This window comes from Scyliorhinus torazame, chromosome 8, assembly GCF_047496885.1.
Source record: "Scyliorhinus torazame isolate Kashiwa2021f chromosome 8, sScyTor2.1, whole genome shotgun sequence".
In the NCBI taxonomy this organism is placed as follows: Eukaryota; Metazoa; Chordata; class Chondrichthyes; order Carcharhiniformes; family Scyliorhinidae; genus Scyliorhinus; species Scyliorhinus torazame.
The window spans coordinates 69,011,257-69,029,504 of record NC_092714.1 but is presented as its reverse complement, the minus strand read 5'-3'; the positions used below and the strand labels follow the sequence as shown (position 1 = coordinate 69,029,504).

The 18,248-nt window shown below is 48.8% G+C and overlaps 1 protein-coding gene across 1 annotated transcript in view; it reads left to right on the top strand.

Annotated features, from left to right (window-relative positions):
- Positions 1–202: 202 nt before the first annotated feature.
- LOC140427922 (prostaglandin F2 receptor negative regulator-like) overlaps positions 203–18,248 on the top strand; it is a 214,082-nt gene continuing 196,036 nt past the window's right edge. Inside the window, exon 1 of the mRNA XM_072513783.1 lies at positions 203–447. Within this exon, the coding sequence (XP_072369884.1) occupies positions 375–447 (73 nt within the window). The 5' untranslated portion in view covers positions 203–374. The remainder of the gene's footprint in view (positions 448–18,248) is intronic.

Sequence of the window (18,248 nt, the reverse complement as noted above, 5' to 3'; positions counted from 1 at the left end):
AATCTAGCACATTGCACAGAACTTAAGCGTCAAGGCGATAATTCGTCACACGGCGGATCAGCTGAAGATAGGAAAGTTACTTCACTACAAAACAATTCTCCACTGGTTCAGAATTCCTCCCTCAGAAACCATGTGACCGTGTCTAAATTTGCTCCTAGTGGGGGAGCAGGTACCCCGCCCCTCCTTTACATTCACTAAATGGATGATGATGAATTGAAATACACATGGACCGAGTCTGGGCATGATTTTATTTGCTGAGAACCATTCTGCATGCAAACAAGAACCTCAAAGGAGAATCCATATTTCATTTGGTTAAAACTCTTCACCAGCCTACTCTTGAAACCTTAAGCTTCTTGTTTGAATAATCTGGTGACATGGCCGAGAGGTGCAAATGCTGGCTGCGAACTGCCTGGATTCTTCATTGTCTCATCATAGCAGTGTTGTGGGGTGAGTTTAAATAAAACCATCTGCCTGATGATAATGAGAACGTTAGTGAAGTGAAGTGTCGCCTTTAACCGCATAAGGATTTCCCCCCCTCTCTTCTGGGTGCCTTGGAAGAGATGAATACATGGAGTACAAATGGGGCTGTAAATAGAAGTAACTCTGAATATGTTAGAACCACCAAAAGCTGATTATTATCATACAAGAGAGCTTAGCGCGTTCATTTCGTGCTTATAAATTAAGGTTGGTTGCCAACTTAAATCGGTATATATTGTGGCAGTGTTTCCATGTTTGGTACATTACTGGGATTGACATTTAGTATTGGTTTTACTCAACGTTAATTTCAGTGCCATTGTGTTCTCTTTGAAACCGGTGCATACTGCAGCAATGTTGAAACAAAGTGTTAGTGCCGGTGCAAGTGAAAATTAGCTCCATCTTTGCCGGGGTGTTGAACAGGGAGCAGAGTGAACTGACATCACGCTATCCTTTTAAAAAAAGCAACACACTGTACGCACCGAGTGATCAGAAGCTGAGATCCTGCAGGTGAATTGTTCACCTCATGATCCATCAAAAGTCCGTCTGGGACGCACCTCCCAGCAGTCATTCACAGAGCAACATTATTGGCAATTGTCCAGGAGCTGGTACGCTTCCCATACTCTCAGTCGGGATTAGGCTGCATGGGTGGAAAGGGGGAGTGTAAAAAAAGTGATAAAAATTGATTTAATTTATATTACATAATTCTCCCCAAAACAATGGTCATTGCAATGCTTTTGGAAAACTGAAAGAGGCAAGGAGGAATGTGTAATACTGAACACAGTGCACAAATTATTTTCAGTAGGAATACTAACTCAAAACTACTGAATTTACACTCACAGCTGGAGAATTGAAAATAGAAAGAGAGTTGGAATTGGGCTAGCTTTAAAAATGATACTGGCCACCACAGTTGCAGCTACCTTGTACTCCCAAGATAGTATAACGTCCCAAATATAACCATATACGACACAGTGCTGGGAGAGGTGGGCGGCACGGTAGCACAGTGGCTAGCACTGTGGCTTCACAGCTCCAGGGTCCCAGGTTCGACTCCTTGCTTGGGTCACTGTCTGTGTGGAGTCTGCACATTCTACCTGTGATGGTGTGGGTTTCCTCCCACAGTCCAAAGATGTGCAGGTTAGGTGGATTGGCCATGCTAAATTGCCCCTGATGTCCAAAAAGGTTAGGAGGGGTCACTGGGTTACGGGGATAGGGTGGAAGTGTGGGCTTAAGTGGGGTGGTCTTTGCCAGGGTCGGTGCAGACACTTTTTTTTCAATTTTTAAAAAATATATAAATTTAGAGTACCCAATTCATTGTTTCCAATTAAGGGGCAATTTAGCATGCCCAATCCCCCTATCTTGCACATCATTGGGTTGTGGGGGTGAAACACACCCCAACACGGGGAGAATGTGCAAACTCCACACTGACTCCTCCTTCTGCACTGTAAATTCTATGAAAATTCTATTCTATGACAGTGACCCAGAGCCAGGATCGAACCTGGGACCTCGGCGCCATGAGGCAGCAGGGCTTACCCACTGCGCCACCGTGCTGCCCTGGGTCGGTGCAGACTCGATGGGCCAAATGGCCTCCTTCTGCACTGTAAATTCTATGTTTACAGGTTTGCACATTTCTTCGTTCTGATGGAAGGGTCAGTAGAATTGACTGAATTTATTGTTAATGCGGTAAGTTTTAGTGAGTCTTTGAAGAGAGAGAGTAGACATAGGAAGGTGGAGAATCTCCAATTTGAAAAATCTTCTCAAGGCCCATTTCTTTGACCAAGCTTTTGGTCCTCCTTCCCAAAATCTACCTTCCAGCAAAGAATTTACTCTCCTTCCATCTGCTTGTAAAGTGCTTTGGGAGATTTATATGGTATATAGAATCATAGATCATAGAATTTACAGTGCGGAAGGAGACCATTCAGTCCTTGGAAAGAGCACCCTACTTAAGCCCATGCCTCCACCCTATCCCCATAACCCCACCTAACCTTTTGGATACTAAAGGGCAATTTAGCATGGCCAGTCCACCTAACCTGCAAATCTTTGGACTGTGGGAGGAAACGGGAGCACCCGGGGAAGCCCACGCAGACACGGGGAGAAAGTGCAAACTCCACACGGTCACCCGAGGCTGGAATTGAACCCGGGACCCTGGAGCTGTGAGGCAGCAGTGCTAACCACTGTGCCACCGTGTACTGTGCTTTTTACAGTTTTCCAAAAAACATTGCAATGTCTTGTGTCTCATTTCCCATCGTTTTGGGGAAAATTATATAATGTTGTGTTTACATTGGTAAGGAGTTCTGAGGTGGCCCTGTTAGTGGTGCTTGTCCTACTTCACAAAATCAGTGTGTGTAAGTGCCTCAGGTGTGGGTAAACAGCTGTGCAGCAGCCTGAGGTGCAGTGGTGCGACCGTGTTGGGATGTTTGTGGCCTAGATTTTCTGGGTACATGGTTATATATTGACGCCATGCCAGGCAGCAGGACTCACTTTCAGCATGATGAGCAGCCATCTTGGGAGGAAGCAGCAGCATCATCAGACACTATACTGCTGCTATTCCCCAAAGGCTGGATGGCCAGGCAGGTTTACCAGCAGGCTGCCTTAGATTTGTCTGCCAGTTGTCTATGTTAGTAAAATCTAACTGTGACTGCTCTTTCCAAATAATCTACTCGCCTGCCAAACTTCACAGTGACAGTCTCCATTAACTTAGTTCCCAATGTACCAATGTTGTTGATCACAGAATTGATGAGAAAACATGTTTATATGACATAATCTCCGATTTGGCATGGTTTGGTCTTCCTTAAATTTATCCTTGTACAGGAAGAGTTAACAAACAGCTTGTTCTCTCAATGCTTTGGGAATTCTGTGCAGATGGATGTGAAGATGTTCCTCACTGCATGGTGCCCCACGTTTACATCATTTACGGAGCAACATTGGCAATTGCACAAGGGCTGGCATGCTCCCTATTCTCTCGGCTGGGAGTATGTAAATTCCCGCTGCAAGATTTCCGCACACCCGTTACCAGTTGTTGTAGGCTGCTCATGCCAGAATCAAATGCGATTGCAAATGTTCTTTATTTTATTAACTCTTATCTTGGAGGAGGCGATGCGTGCTGGTAATGTCCTGGTAATGTCACTAGAGCAGTCATTCCGAGGTCCAGGGTAATGCTTGGAGGCGGCAAGTTCAAATCCCACCACGGTAGCTGGTGGAATTTAAATTCACTGAATATATCTGGAATTAAAAGCTAGTCTCAGGAATGGTGATCATTAAACTATTGTTGTAAAACCGATCTGGTTGACTACTGTCCTCGAGGGAACAAAATCTGCTGCCCTTGGTCTGGCCATATGTGACACCAGACTCACAGCAATGTGGCTGACTGTTAAATGCTCTCTGAAATGGCCTAGCATGCCACTCGTACCAAACAAAATCAAAAAGGAATGAAATTGGATGGACCACTTAACATCAACCTAGGCACTAGAAACCGGAATGGCACATCCAATCCTATCGACCGTGCAAAGCCCTCCTTACTAACATCCTTATCTGAGGGCTCGTGCCAAAATTAAGAGCACTGCCCCACAGCCTCGTCAAACAACAGCCTGACATCGACATACTCACTGAATTACAACCTTATCGACAATGTCCCAGACACCACCATCATCATCCCTGGGTATGTCTTGTTCCATCGACAGGACAGACCTAGCAGTGGTATACAAAGAACAAAGAACAAAGAACGAAGAAATGTACAGCACAGGAACAGGCCCTTCGGCCCTCCAAGCCCGTGCCGACCATGCTGCCCGACTAAACTACAATCTTCTACACTTCCTGGGTCCGTATCCTTCTATTCCCATCCTATTCATATATTTGTCAAGATGCCCCTTAAATGTCCCTATCGTCCCTGCTTCCACTACCTCCTCCGGTAGCGAGTTCCAGGCACCCACTACCCTCTGTGTAAAAAACTTGCCTCGTACATCTACTCTAAACCTTGCCCCTCTCACCTTAAACCTATGCCCCCTAGTAATTGACACCTCGACCTTGGGGAACAGCCTTTTTGTATACCTTTTGTATACCTATACCTTGTGAAGAAGTTTCTCCCAGCTGGGAGAGCTCAACACTGACTCTGAACATTGTGAAGTTTCATGGCATCAGGTCAAATTTGAGTAAGGAAACCTCCTGCTGATTGCCACCTACCCTCAACTGATGAATCAGTCCTCTTCCATGTTGAACACCAATGGAAGAAACGCGGAGGGTGACAAGGGTGCAGAATATACTCTGCATGTGGCATTTCAGTGTCCATCACCAAGACTTGCTCTGCTGGACTGGATCTGCAGCGGATGGTGAGGGAACCAACAAGAGGAAAAAACATACTTGACTTTATCCTCACCAACCTGCCTACCCCTGATGTATCTGTCCATGACAATATTGGTCGGAGAGACCACCGCACAGTCCTGTCTTCACATTGAGGATACCCTCCATAGTGTTGTGTGGCAACACCACTATGCTAAATGGAATAGATTTTGAACAATTCTGGCAACTCGGGACTGGGCAATCAAGAGGCACTGTGGGGCATCAGCAGCAATAGAATTGTATACAACCACAATCTCACCCTGCAATTATCACAAAGCAGGGAGTCAACCCTGGATTGATGAAGAGTGCAGGAGGGCATGTCAGAGTAACACCAGGCATGCTTAAAAATGAAGGGTCAACCTAATAAAGCTACAAAACAAGTCCTCGTGCATGCTGCTGGAATCAGCATGCGCTAGACCAGGGCTTTTCAAACTGCGGGTCGCATCCCGTGGGTGGGTGTCAGGAGGGTCGCCGTGTGCCCAATCGCGGGGGAAGCACCCAACAGCCACAACCGACTTTTAAGAATGCCGGCCATGACGGCATTTAATTGCGAATCATGCACTCTTCCCGGCAGAATTGGCGGCAGCGAGCAGGTCACACATCCAGCACCTACATTGCTGGTTAGCAGACGGGAAGCAAAAAGTTAGAATAAATGTATCTTTTTCTGATTTGGCAGGCAGTGACTGGTGGGGTACCACAGGGATCTGTGATATGAACCCAAATGTTCACATTATATATTAATGATTTGAACGAAGGAAAGAAATGCATTATCTCCAAATCTGCAGACAACGTTGGGTGGGAGGGTGAGCTGTGAGGAGGATGCAGAGATGCTTCAGCGGGATTTGGACAGGCTGAGTGAGTGGGCATATGCATGGCAGATGCAGAATAACGTGGATAAATGTGAGGTTATCCACTTCGGTACCAGAAAAGGAAGGCAGATTATTATTTGAAAGGGTATAAATTGAGAGAGGTAGATACTCAGTGAGACCTTGGTGTCCTCGTGCATCAGTAGCTGAAAGTAAGTGTGCAGGTACAGCAGACTGTAAAGTTGGCCTTCATAGTGAAAGGATTTGTGTATAGGAATAGGGATGTTTTATTGCAATTGTATAGGCTTTGGTGAGGCCATAGCTGTAGAATTGTGTGCAGTTTAGGACTGAGGTGAGGAGAAATTTTTTCACCCAGAGTGGTGAATCTGGGAAATTCACTGCCACAAAAAGTAGTTGAAGCCAAAACGTGTAATTTCAAGAAGGAATTGGATATAGCTCTTGGGGCTAAAGTAATCAAAGGATATTGGGGGGAACGTGGGATCAGGGTATTGAACTTGATGATCAGCCATGATGATAATGAATGGCAGAGCAGGCTTGAAGGGCCGAATGGCCTCCTCCTGCTTCTATTTTCTATGTATGTTTCTATGTATTGCCGTCACATGTCCTGTACGTCCATTCTTTTTGCACAAAATCACGGAGGAGAGATGCCTCCATTTTCTAGCTGCCAGCAAGCAAGGCAACCAAACTCTAAAGAACTGAAGATGGATCGATGGATCATTTTGTTATCAGAAATTGAGGGCCAGAGACAAAAGCAGGCCAGAATCTCACAACTGAATCTGCCGGAGAGGGCTTCTCGGGAGAGTCCACACAGGAGCTAGTGCTGAATATAGAATCATAGAATAGAATTCCTACAGTACAGACGGAAGCCATTTGGCCCATCGAGTCTGCACAGACCCTCTGAAAGAGCATGCTACCTAGGCCCACTCCCCCACTCTATCCCCGTAGTCCCATCTAACCTTTGGACACTAAGGATAAATTTAGCATGACCAATCCATCTAACCTGCACAACTTTGGACTGTGGGAGGAAACCGGAGCACCCCGAGGAGACTCGCGCAGATACGGGGAGAACATGCAAACTTCAGACAGTCACCCAAGGCCGGAATCGAACCTGGGTCCCTGGCGCTGTGAGGCAGCAGTGCTAACCACTGTGCCACCGTGTCACCCTAAAACAAGTAAATCGCATTTTGTTGCTATTGCCCTTCGCAATGACCTACATAATGAGGTTGGATTGTCCATCCTCACGAAGATGAAGATGGCACAAAGGAACCGGCTGCACTCTGCACCTGATATGCGCATTGCCCTCTCCTCCTGTGAACCTAATTGGAGTAAGATTGTGAGGACCAAGCAGGCTCACCTGTCATATTAAAGGTAATCGAAAATGGTGTTTTGCGAAGTTCAGCAGCCGTGGGTCGTGAAGGTCGGCCGGCGTGGGTCCCGAAAGTAGCCGGTTTAGGTTGCGAAGGGCAGTCGGCGTGCAGCTTGAAGGTTGGCCGATTGGTAAAAGTGGGTCCCGGGGGAAGAATTGAAAAGCAGGGCTATCCCACAACCAATTGATCAGATCTAAACATCTAGTCCGCAATGGTGTGTCACAATCACGTAAAAGGCATTTCCTAAAAGTGGTCCATGAGCTAAGAATTTGTCTGTACATATGTAGCCCCCTTTAAATTTATAAGTGGTTCAAATTAAAAAATAACCCAGCAGACAAAGCTTTTGTCTTAAGACACAGGTTAGCTTATTAAAAAGACTGCTGCTGAAAGTTACTTAGGTAAAAGTGATACAGTTAAAACTAAGATACAAATACAAAGATTAAATGCAGATAAAGGTAAAAAGACACTTAAGGTCGAGATTTCAAATCCATCTCTGTGAGACGTCATTGTGGGCCCCTTGTTTGAATTCCTTCTTTCCTAAAAGAAAAGGTTGAAACTTGAGGTTCAGCTTAGCGATTGCAATGGCGTCTGAAGTTGGAGAGTTGAAGTTTGCCCTTGCAAGTGAACTCAACAAGCCGAACAGGTCCTGGGGGTGAGTGAAGGTTCCTGAATTGACTTTTACACTACTGCAGGCAATGGCTCTTAATAGCCTGATTTAGTACAACAGTTCAATCGCTATTTCTGGTAAACTTCCTCTGTCTCTCTCTTTTGGGAAGCAGTTTCTGCTTCAAGGTGTCTTGATCATGATGTTCAAAATGCATCTGCATATAAAGCCCCCGGGATGGGGGACACAATCCCATACATTGTATTTTTTTTAGCCAAGGTAAATAACCTTTTAAATGTCTCAGTCATTAACTTCAATGGTTCCCATTCTCCAGGGTTGAGGAGAAAATAAAGAGCTATTCACACCTCCAGGGAAGCCACAATGAGATATGTTTACCCTTGTGGAAATTTGAATTGTGTTCCAAATGTTGTCATGGGTCTGAATATGGCTACCTGTGATCCACTTGGGGCTTTCTGGAAGCTTGACCACATCTTGATGGAAAAGGACAGGTGTTTTTGGCAGCCATCTTTAAGGTTTTTTGTGTCCATCTGAAAATGAAGATGAGCTTTTTTACAAAATCGATGATATAACTACACATTAGTGACAGCTAGTGAACAGTCAAACAAGTAATCCTCAATGATGGGGGAGCCCAGCATATTAATGCAAAAGGCTAGTACAAAACATTTCCAACCAGACAATTGGGCGGCACGGCAGCACAGTGGTTAGCACAGTTACATCACTGCTCCAGAGTCCGGGGTTCGATTCCTGGCTTGGGTCATTGTCAGTGCGGAGTCTGCACGTTCTCTCCGTGTCTGTGTGGATTTCCTCCGGGTGCTCCGGTTTCCTCCCACAGTCCAAAGACGTGCGGGTTAGGTGAATTGGCCATGGTAAATTGCCATTAGGTTAGGTGGGGTTGCTGGGTTATGGGGATAGGGTGGAGATGTGAGCCGGTTCAGACTCGATGGGCTGAATGGTCTCCCTCTACACTGTAAATGTTATGATCGAGTGGATAATCCATCTCAGCTTTCTGAGATGTTCGGCGATGTTCCTCAGTGACTGGGACAAGCTCTGCAGCGCCTCGACAATGCCCACCTGTGACTGAGACGAGGTCTGCTGTGCCTCAGCCATTCCCATCTGAGAGCAGGACATGTCCTGCAGAACCTCATCAAAATCAGCCTGGTACTGGGTCGTATTCCCAGTGAGTCAGGCATTCTGCCGAGACCTTCGGTCATGGCCGCCACCGACCGCACGACGCCTTGGACACCTCCAGTAATGGTGCCGATGTCGTGCACCAGGGTCTCCACTGCAGTCGCCACCCTAGCAGTGTTGGCCTCGGTGCTGCGATTTGCCAGCGACATCTCCTGCGCCCATAGCCTCTGGGACTCCTCCAAGCGGCTATGGACCTGCTGGAGTGTCGCTGAAATCTCCCTCTAAATGTCATGGCCACACCCTAACATCTCCATCAGCTCTGGGATGACCTCTTGCACAGGCTGGGACCAATCTGGGTCCTGGGATCTAATAGACCTCGGACTGCTGTTTCGCCTGGGGGTTCCTGCCGCCACATGATGTGCATCCCAGAAGCCTGACCACTAACATTTCCCACCGAGGTTCATGTATCTATGTTGGTGGACGGTGTGGATGACAGCTGTGCTGCGACTATTACGATGGCATCCTCGGAGCTCTCCTCGGTGTTCTCCTGGGAGGCTGGAGAGGGTGCCGCCTGGGATGGGCTGTGCCATCGGCTGGAGGACCTGCGGGCGAATGGACATGTGGTCAGTGGGAGGAATGGATCAGTCAGTAAGTCAATAACAACTCACGTTTGACAGGTCCTCCTGGTGGAGCCCGGTTGTTCCTGAACTTTGTGGCGTCCGCCAGCCTCCGCGTTGATGACCGTTGTTTTTGGCCACACCTGTCACTTCGAAGGCACCCTCCTCGAATAGGTGAGGATTCTTATGTCCGGCACACCACCGCCAGTCTGGGTCATCTCCCTGCGATTATGGGAGAGCTTTTCCTGAGGAGACACCGAGAGGGCATCTTTAGCCACTCACGTGGTTCACAGTGGTGGGCGGCGTGCTGTGAAGGAAGTGTTGGGGGGGGGTTGAAAGGAGAGAGCGGGTGGAGGGAGGGTTAGGGGTCACATGGAGTGTAGGGAGTGGATGCTCGCTTGGGAGCGGCAAGGTGTTATGGTGGGAGGGGGAGGGGTGGGTGGTGGTGGGAGGAGTTGGTGCCGACTCACTCGTGCTGCCCGGTGCAGGTCGTTGACCTTTTTCCGGAACTGGAGGCCATTCCCCCTGGTCACACTCCCAGCGCTCACAGCTGCCGCTACCTCATCCCAGGCAGCGCTGGATGCCTTCTGCCTGATCCTCCGGGACCCTCTGGGAAACAGGGAAACTCTCTTGGCCTCCATTTTGTCTAGGAGCCGCCCCAGATCTGCATCCCTGAATCTATGGGCCGGTCTCCTGGGGTTGACTGCTTAAGTGCTGCTCGACATTGTTTACCGGGGGGGGCTGTCGAGTGCGGTGCCGGCGAATTGGCTGGTGAGCCTTCATTTGTGGCGAGGAGCCAATGATGCCTCCTTAAAAGGACCAATTAATGTTGACTAGCGCTGTCAGCTTTGCCAGGCCTAGTGCCGGGAAGGTCGCGGCAGTTCCCCCTCGCTGCCACACTTAGAAATGTTTCCGGAGAATCGCGGTCAGTATCTGTCTCTGTTGTTTCTGTAATGACAGATTTAGTCATTTCTGCAATGGTAGATCTCAGTTCTGTCCTGTCACTTCATACCGAGTGTGAATATTACCATTGAAGACTCTGTACATTTACTTTGTGACGCTAAGTGGGCAGCGTGCCAACACCAAACTCGTTCATCTTCTGTTTGAACTGTGTAAGATATTGGACCTGTCTTGGTTAGAATGATGGCTGAAGTCCATTTTCACTAGTGGTATAATTTCTCGCTAAAGCACTTTCTCCACGGTTAAAGACTCTACTCTTTGAGTGTTTGATGCTGTTGCTTGCCGATTTCCGAAGTTGTAGGTGGTGTCAAGAGGTTGAATTGCATTCTCAATTTCCCCTTGAATAGTAGCATCGCCGATGAGCTTTGCGTTGTTGAATGTGCAGAATTTTTACATGACATTAGAAAGTTGGTAACACGCCTGCATAAAGAACCTTGAGCTCTCTGTGCCTTTACTGCATGTTTGAGCGATTGCACAAATCATTTGGCCAACCTGTTGGTTGCTGGGTGATATGGAGCAGATGTAATATGGCAGATACCAATCCCCTTCAAGTAACCTTTGAACTCTGTTGATGTAAATTGAGACCCATTATCACTCACATGTTACTCCTGCCTTCCAGATATCTTATCTAGTCTCTCTGTTGTCTCTGTTGTGGACTTCATGAATGTAATTTCTGGCCATTTTGAGTATGTGTCAACCATCACTAAGAACCATCACTAGTCAATATGAATTCTCTGCCATGGCTTGTGTAGGCCATTCTTACAGATGTAAAGGTTGCAGGGGTGGAGTATTCCTTAATGTGGTGCAGCATTGCCATAGCCCCACCTTCTCCTCAATTTGGGCAATTAACCCCGCCCACCAGAAGTAGCTGCGTGCTGACTCCTTCATCCTAACCACACCAGGATGTCCTTCATGTAGCTGTTCAAGGATTCTGTTAAAGTGCCTTTTTGGATCATATCCATAACCTTCCTCATTACTGGATCGGTTCTTGGATATTTTCTACTTGAGATGAATTCACCAGTACATTTTCAACATGAGAGGGTATAAGGTATTTACAACATTTTCATCAGATTCTTGTTTGACTTTCTGATCTTGTTTGATTGTAACAACAGGTAAAGGTAACAGATAAAGGTCCGCAATTGCGTGCTGCGCTGACTTATGATACTGGATGTCATAATCATGTGCTGACCAGATCAAAAACCACGTTCGCAATTGCCTAGCTGCTAAAGAAGGAAATTGCCTAGCTACTAAAGAAGGAATACCCTTATACAGCCCAAAGATTGTGGTTAAGGATCGATGGTTAGCCAAAAGTGTAAAATGGCACCCATACAGGTAACGGTGAAGCCTTCTTCTGCTGAAAATGATGCTTGATGTGTTAGGCAGGTCGGTTTGGTGTGGACTGCACTTGATGCAGCGATGCGAGAAACAGACCTCTAACACTGTAGAAGATCCAACACAGTTTTATTGAACGATAGAACTAACATACATATTTAACTGTGGATCGACACTATACTGAACTGACTGGAGACCTTGTACTAGCCTGACCAGGCTTACTAGCTACCGCATGGTGTTTGCACTGTGCTAGCTCGTGGACTCTGACTGTCTCAGTGGCTGGGTCCCGAGAGAGCGGGAAACCTAGTGCCCTCTGGCTTTATAGTGGTGGTGTCCTGTCTGGTGATTGGCTGCACTGTGCTGTGTGCTTACTGGTCATCCTGTGTGTCAGTCACTGCCTGTCTGCACTTCATTATATACATGCGTGGATATTATGACAATGCTCAAAGCTTTTTCTAGCTGAGCACAGTTTGATTCAGTGCTAGTTAATGTTCTTGAGGAAAATGCTGTTGATCGTTCCTCTCCTGTGGGCATTACGTCCAAGATAACTGTAAAGTACAGAGGGTAAGGCATCGCAAGCAAGTTGTAACCTCAGCTTTTGATTGTAATGGACCAGTAACTCTGACTTCTTTAAAAGCCTTTAAATTTTTGAGAAGCATTTTCATTCTTTGGACCAGTCCCAAGCTTGTTTGACGCCAAGCAAAGTGAGTAATGACTTCAGCTTCACTGCTAAGTGAGGAACGAATTTATCATAATAATTGAGCAATCCTATAAATTGAGCAACCCTCAACTGCGTCACATTCTGTAGACATGGAGCTTCTAGGATCTTATTCATCTTTGTTTTTTTTATGTAAACCATCCTTGTCAATGATATGACCCAGATAGTAGATAGAAGACTTAAAAAATTTACACTTTCCTTTCTTGACTCTTTTTGCAAATGTGCAAGAATAGCTTCCAAATTCCTGACATGTTTTTCATAATTTGAATCTGTAATAAGAATGAGGGGCGGTATTCTCCCCCCCCCCCCCCCCCCCGTCGTCGTCGGGTGGAAGAATCGGCGGGGCACCGCGCGAATCGCGCCACACCGCCCCGACCCCCACACGCGATTCTCCCATCCCCCTCCGAAACCATCGCCGCGCAAATCGCACCGGGCCACTCGGAGATTCGCCGCAAACGGCGAGCAGCGATTCTCCGGCCCGGGTGGGTCGAGCCGCCGCTTGTAAACGGCCTAGTCCCGCCGGCGCCATCCACACCTGGTCGCTGCCGGCGGGTACTTCTCGCGAAGGCTTGGGGGGTGGCCTGTGGGGGGGGAGAGGGGTCCTCCGTTCCTGGGGGGGGCCTCCGTTCCCAGGGGGGCCTCCGGAGTGGCCTGGTACGCGATCGGGACCAACCGATCGGCGGGCCGGTCTCTGTCAGCGGGCCTCCTTTCTTCCGCCGGCGAGCCTGGATGGGGGAGGACGGCCACCGCGCATGCGCTAGTTGGTGCCGGTCCAACTGCGCATGCGCGGGACCCAAGGCGCCGCATCTCTTAAGCGGTGCCGGTCTCTGATGCCACGCCGAGGCCCCGCCCCCGTAAATCACGCGACGGAGGGTGGAGAATAGGGGACTGGGAACGGGCGCAACGCCGGAATAAAACACTCCGGTTTTTACTCTGACGTCGGCACTTAAACTCCCGTTGGGAGAATCCCGCCTGTAATCTAGGTAACATTGCACACCAAGGGCGAAATTCTCCGGAAACAGCGCGATGTCCGCCGACTGGCGCCCAAAACGGCGCAAATCAGTCGGGCATCGCGCTGCCCCAAAGGTGCGGAATGCTCCACATCTTTGGGGGCCGAGCCCCAACCTTAAGGGGCTAGGCTGGCGGCGGACGAATTTCCGCCCCGCCAGCTGGCGGAAAAGGCCTTTGGTGCCCCGCCAGCTGGCGCGGAAATGACATCCCCGGGTGGCGCATGCGCGGGAGCGTCAGCGACCACTGACGGCATTCCCACGCATGCGCAGTGGAGAGAGTCTCTTCCGCCTCTGCCATGGTGGAGACCGTGGCGAAGGCGGAAGGGAAAGAGTGCCCCCACGACACAGGCCCGCCCACGGATCGGTGTGCCCCGATTGCGGGCCCGGCCACCGTGGGGGCACCCCCCGCGGCCAGATCGCCCCGCGCCTCCCCCAGGACCCCGGAGCCCGCCCGCGCCGCCTTGTCCCACCGGTAAGGCAGGTGGTTTAATCTACGCCGGTGGGTCAGGTATTTTAGCGGCGGGACTTCGGCCCATCCGGGCCGGGGAATCTCGGGGGGTGGCCCCCGCCGAATATCCGGTGGTGGAGAATTCGGCAACCGGCGGGGGCGGGATTCACGCCAGCCCCCGGCGATTCTCCGACCCGGCGGGGGGTCGGAGAATCTCGCCACAGATAACCCACTCAGAATTTGATCCATAGATTTCTAAAAAAAACAGGTTATCCCAAATTGAAGTCTCCGATAATGAAGACCTTTATGTGAGACTGTGATAGGTAACAGTTGCGACTCTGCAGCCACGTTCATCTGTAGATATGCTTGACAAAGATCTATTTTGCTAAGTTTTTGGCCTCCTGAGGGTTGAACGAATAAATCTTCGGTAAGCGGCAGATAGAAGATAATAGTCAGCACACAATATTGGGTTGATTTTGGTTTTGAAATCCCCACATATTTGTAATAACCCACACAGTGGGAATGATTATCTCCCCTGTGGTCCTTGTGGAGTACGAGCTCCCTCGCTCGGGGCAGGGGATCTCTAGTAAGTAAAAGGTCTGTCAGTAAGGCACCGACGAGAACAGGAACCTGGTAGGGTTCTACCGGCAGTGTATATATCATGATGGAAATAAAACTATGTTTCTTTATTTTACTGGGTGTGGACATCGCGTGTCCTTATTAAACTGGCGATGAGGAGAAAACTGGTTGCTGTCGATGCTGCAACCTACTGGCTGAGGCACCTCCCCGATTTTCTGGACCCAGGTTTGGATTTACTTAATTCACCAGGCCTCTGTTTGGGCGTTTTAGATGCCGGTGTTGAAGACCGGAAACAATACGCAGAAAGGATGCGTTACTTCGTTGGGCCAACATCATAAGGGAGAGAGAGTGCCAAACAGTCATAATGTTGATGGCCAACACACGCTCAGGATGATCCAGAGTCTCACGTACCTGGCGGCACCAGACACGCATTCGTTCGACGAACTCGTGGCACTTGTACAACACGGTAGCATTGTGGATAGCACAATTGCTTCACAGCTCCAGGGTCCCAGGTTCGATTCCGGCTTTGGTCACTGTCTGTGCGGAGTTTGCACATCCTCCCCGTGTGTGCGTGGGTTTCCTCCGGGTGCTCCGGTTTCCTCCCACAGTCCAAAGATGTGCAGGTTAGGTGGGTTGGCCATGATAAATTGCCCTTAGTGTCCAAAATTGCCCTTAGTGTTGGGTGGGGTTACTGGGTTATGGGGATAGAATGGAGGTGTTGACCTTGGGTAGGGTGCTCTTTCCAAGAGCCGGTGCAGACTCGATGGGCCGAATGGCCTCCTTCTGCACTGTAAATTCTATGATAATCTATGACTTTAACCTGACCCAATCAGTAAGCGTTCCAAGATATTGGTTTAATATGGCAGAGAGGTCCCCTGGTGAGTCCGCCTCCAAGTTCGTATAACGGCTACAGAAGGTGGCCGGGATTTGTGAATATGGAACTGCTTTATCCGATGTGCTCCGCGATCGTTTGGTACGTGGTATAAATAACATGGAAACACAGAAAAAACCTTTGGGTGAAATTGCCCTGAACTTTCAGCAGGCCCTGCAGACCTCCTTGTCCCGGGAAAGCGAAGAACACGGCATCCAAGAGATACAAGGGATTGAGGTGAACACTTTGGAGCGTCGCTCCTCACGTGATAGCCCCACGACCCTGGACCAAACGCTGCGGCGACTCTGGCCTCTGGGCGAAGGGCCGGCCGCTGAGACATGTGACATCATCTGACTCGGCTGACCGCGATTCTGGCCTGAAATGTGGGCACCGCTCTGGGCGTACTCGCAGGCAGCAGGAGGGCCTGTGCTCCAGGTACCCGGGGTGGAGTAGGCGTCAGCCCTGGGGCCGGGGCTTGCATTTGGATGACCCTGAAAAGGCTGCGGATGAGGCTGAGATGCAGCTGAATTGTTTGGCATTGCCCTGTCATAGAGTCATAGAATTCACAGTGTAGAAGGAGACCATTTGGCCCATGGAGTCTGCACTGGCACTTGGAAAGAACACCCTACTTAAGCCCACACCACAGTTAAAAAATGCGTTCAGAAACATTCCAATTAGATGTCTCATTGATCCAATAATTGCCACTGATATGTAAAGAGGCTACAGATGGCCTTGGGGGCATTCTTTGACTTTGGCTGAACGGTAGTTTGTTTGGCCGTGTATACGGGGGAACAATTCAATATTGTGGAGTCCACCCTTGCTCTGGTAGTTTATGGGCACCAATCAGTTTGTCTTCCCCTCATTGTAGTGCAAGAAAGTGGCCCTAGCCTGTTGGGCCAGAACTGGCTACACCAGATGGAGTTGGATATCCTCCGAGTGGGATGTGGCGGTCTATGTGCGGGACTGAGCAAGTTCTCTTGAGGTTTTTCAGCCTGGCTTGGGTATAATTAAAGGGTCGTGGCCAAGGTTCAGGTGGACCTGGAGACCCAACCACGATATTTACTTTTTATTTATTTTTCAAAAATTTTCCAAGGGGCAATTCAGCAATGCCAATCCACCTACCCTGCACATCTTTGGGTTGTTGGGGTGAGATCCACATGGACACTAGGAGAATGTGCAAAGCCCACACACAGAGTGACCTGGGGCTGGTATCGAACCTCGGCACCGTGAGGCAGTAGTGCAAACCACTGTGCCACCCTCAACCATGATATTTTGGTGCCCACCCAGTTCCCTTTAGTGGAGAAAGTTGAGACTGAACTTGGTCGTTTGGAGAATTTGGGCATCATTAGGCCTGTGCGCTTTGTTGACTGGGCAGCTCTGGTGGTCCCTGTAATTGATGGTGAATACAGTCTCGAAGTTGGACCGTTTACCTGTTTGTCCTTTACACGCATCGAATATGCAATATTGGCCAGTGGCTGCACATTTTATGAAATTGGACATGAACAACGCTTACCTACAGCTGGAGTTCGATAAATCATCATTGACGTGCGTCAGAATCAATAAGTACAAGGGACCCTGGGGGTGGAACGGTAGCACAGTGGTTAGCACTGTTGCTTCACAGCACCAGGGACTCGGGTTCAATTCCAGCTTTGGGGTCACTGTCTGTGCGGAGTCCGCACGTTCTCCCTACGTCTGCGTGGGTTTCCTGCGGGTGCTCCGGTTTCCTCCCACTAGTCCCGAAAGACTTGCTTGTTAGGTGAATTGAACATTCTGAATTCTCCCTCTATGTACGAACAGGTGCTGTGATGTGGCAACTAGGGGCTTTTCACAATAACCTCATTGCAGTATTAATGTAAGCCTACTTGTGACAATTATAAATATTATTATCATTATGAGTACACCCGGCTCCCGTTCGGAGTATACTCGGTGTATGCAGTCTTCCAGCACGTCATGAAGAACATAGTGCGTGGATTGCCGCGCATTGCGGTTTTCGTAGACAACATGATAGTCACAGGGGCCAAGACCAAGAACAATTACAGAACCTCGAGGTGGTGTTAAAACGTTTTTGGGAATATGGGGTCTGCCTGCACTGCGCTATGTACATGTTTCATGTGAAGGACGTGATATATTTGGGGTACCAGGTGGACCGAGACGGCCTGCACCCAGTCACCGAGAAAGTGAGAGCTATCAAAATTGCCCCCACCCCACAAGATGCCACCGAGCCTTGCTCTTTTCTTGTACTAATAAATTACGATGAGCGATTTATTCCAAATCTGGCAACCACCTGGTCCCCCTTCACTTGCTCCTCAATAAGCACCAGCCTTGGGAATGGAGCAAGGCCCACGATGAGGCCTTTAAGAAGATGAAACGGCAATTGTCCTCTTTAGGGGTGTTGACGCATTCTGACCCTTCAAAACCATTGGATGTCACATGTGATGATTCGCCGTATGGGATTGGGGCAGTCCTGTCTCATCGGATGAGCGGTGAGTGTGAATGTCCGATTGCATTTGCCTCCTGGACACTGGCTGTGGCTGAGAGAAAATATGCCTAAACAGAAAAGGCAGGCCTGGCATCGTATTTGGGTGTCAAACCATTTCATCAGCATGTGTATGCCATTTCTTTATCATTACGAATCACAAACTGTTCCTTGGCTACTTCCGCGAAGACAAGGTAATCCCGCCAATTGCCACTGCGATTCAGTGTTGGGCCTTGTTATTGGCTGCTTACGAATGCTCTTTCGAGCACTGCCCAGGGACCCCGGTTGTGCATGCTGATGCATTGAGCCATTGTCATGGGAGTGGTCCTTTAAGAAAGGTTTTTGCCTTATCACATAGCTTCAGTGATGTCATTGTGTGGGTGATGCTGAGCTGTGGATGTGAGGTTTGTTTTAGTTTAATTTTCAGTGGACTCGGGGAGAAAGAAATGTTTTGTTTCCTGTCTATGTTTTCATTTTAAAGTGT